This window comes from Protobothrops mucrosquamatus, unplaced genomic scaffold (assembly GCF_001527695.2).
Source record: "Protobothrops mucrosquamatus isolate PMUCROS unplaced genomic scaffold, P.Mucros_1.0 scaffold5049, whole genome shotgun sequence".
Lineage (NCBI taxonomy): Eukaryota > Metazoa > Chordata > Lepidosauria > Squamata > Viperidae > Protobothrops > Protobothrops mucrosquamatus.
Genome location: NW_015390926.1, coordinates 78,544 through 80,458, shown reverse-complemented (window position 1 = coordinate 80,458; position 1,915 = coordinate 78,544). Strand labels below are relative to the sequence as shown.

General features: G+C 47.6%; 1 protein-coding gene across 1 annotated transcript in view; it reads right to left on the bottom strand.

The window, feature by feature from the left end:
- Positions 1-1,915, bottom strand: part of LOC107299513 (DNA (cytosine-5)-methyltransferase 3B) — a gene marked incomplete at its 3' end in the record, with an annotated part of 32,199 nt that overhangs the window by 13,491 nt on the left and 16,793 nt on the right. Inside the window, exons 8-9 of the mRNA XM_029286790.1 lie at positions 1,712-1,756; positions 69-196 (exon numbers count right to left, since the gene is read on the bottom strand). Of these exons, the coding sequence (XP_029142623.1) occupies positions 69-196; positions 1,712-1,756 (173 nt within the window). The remainder of the gene's footprint in view (positions 1-68; positions 197-1,711; positions 1,757-1,915) is intronic.

Genomic DNA, 1,915 nt, shown 5'->3' with positions numbered 1-1,915 from the left:
ATCAGCATCCTATTGAAGTGAGCTACAGGTGACGAAAGGCCCTGCCTTGGCCAAGCGAAAGGATCTACCTGATGCCAGGTGAACGCACAATCTTGCCCGCCCCGTGCCCAACTCACCTGGCAGGTCCGGCAGAGTCCTCCTTCGAACAGCGGGTGGAAAGTGACCGGGTTTTTCTTCCCACAGGACAGGCAGCTGTCTGTTCGAAAGAGTTCAGGATAGACCCCGCTATAAACAATCCTATAGGCAGCCTTCTCCACTAGCTGCTCTCCAGATGTTCTGGACTTCAATGCCCAGAATCCACCAGGGCTCCAACACTGGCCGATCTCCAGCACCGGCCAGGGAAAGGAACTTAATTGTCTCGTTCATTTTGGAGGACTAGGGTTCTAAGGCCCCTTTAAGCCCTGGGGACTTCAATTCCCAGAATTCCTGAGCCAGCTGCCTAGACCAAGGCTTCTGGAACCTTTTTAAGCTTTATGGACTTCAACTCCCAGAATTCCACAGCTAACAGTCAGACCAGTGTTTCTCAAGCCTCCTTAAGATGGGTGGACTTCAACTCCCAGAATTCCTCAAGGCAGCTGTCTAGACTAGTGTTTCTCAAGCCTCCTTAAGATGGGTGGACTTCAGCTCCCAGAATTCCCCAGCCAGCCTAGCTGGCTAGAGAATTCTGGGAGTTGAAGTCCACCCATCTTAAAGAACCCAACTTTGAGAGACCCTGATTTAGATGCTACCCATTATCAAAGCATGAGAATAATCCATTCTTCTGAGCCCAGATGCTAAGGAAGATGATGATGATAAATAATAATAATAATAATAATCATCATCATCATCATCTCATCATCATCACCACCACCATCATCATTAAATAAAAATGTAAATGTTCGTTTGTTCAATATCTTAAATCTCTGAAAGTTCTTCACCGATTGCTTTGAAATTTTGACACAACATTGCATTCGAATACGCGTGTGTTTTTATATACCTATTATATAGATGTCACACCTGCGACAGGTAAAAACATGCTTTTTTGAAAAACAGCGCCATCTGTTGGACGTAAAAGCAACACACGCTAACCAGACTGAGCCACAGCAACGCGTGGGCGGGTACAGCTAGTAACAATAATAATAATAAAGTTGGAAGGGACCTTGGAGGTCATCTAATCCAACCCCCTACTCAGGCAGGAAACCCTATGCCATTTCAGACAAAAAGATATTGACCTGGGTCCAGAAGAGCCACGTCAGCCCTTGGATAACGACTCGGACACGTGGCTGAATTCCTGATCGGTCGCATCTCCAGGAAGGGAGCATTTCTACTCCTAACCCTACCCCACCCGATACAGGCAGTCCTCGACTTACGACTGCAATTTTTCCATTACTAAGCGAGGCGGTTGTGAAATGCGTTTAGCCTCCATTTTAGGAGGTCACCGTTCTTAAGTGAATCAGTTAGTTAGTTGGCTAAGTGAATCTGGCTTTTCGGTGGACTTTGCTAGTGAGAAAGTCGCAAAAGGGGATCGGTCGCGTGATCCTCGGAGGCTGCAAAACTGTGATAAACATGAGCCATTGGCCGAGCGTCCGAAGTTTGACCATGTGACCGCGGGGATGCCGGAACGATGGTGTGCAAAAACGGTCGTTAAGTCGCTTTTTTCAGTGCCGTTGTAACTGGGAACGGTCGCTAAACGAACAACTGTAAGTCAAGTAAGGCCCAAGAAGCTGCTTACCTTCCAAGCTCTTTTTGTTATTTTTGGCTTCAGAAACCATCCGTTCTGCAAAAAGGGTCACAAAAGATGTTTTGTAAGCAACTGATGGAGACAAGACACGGAAAGGAGGGTCCCCCCCTCCCCAAAAGGGGCAGCTTTAAAGAAACTCCCCACAACTGCCGGGTACAACCTATGGATCTTTCCCCCCAAAATGCTGCCCCCCCC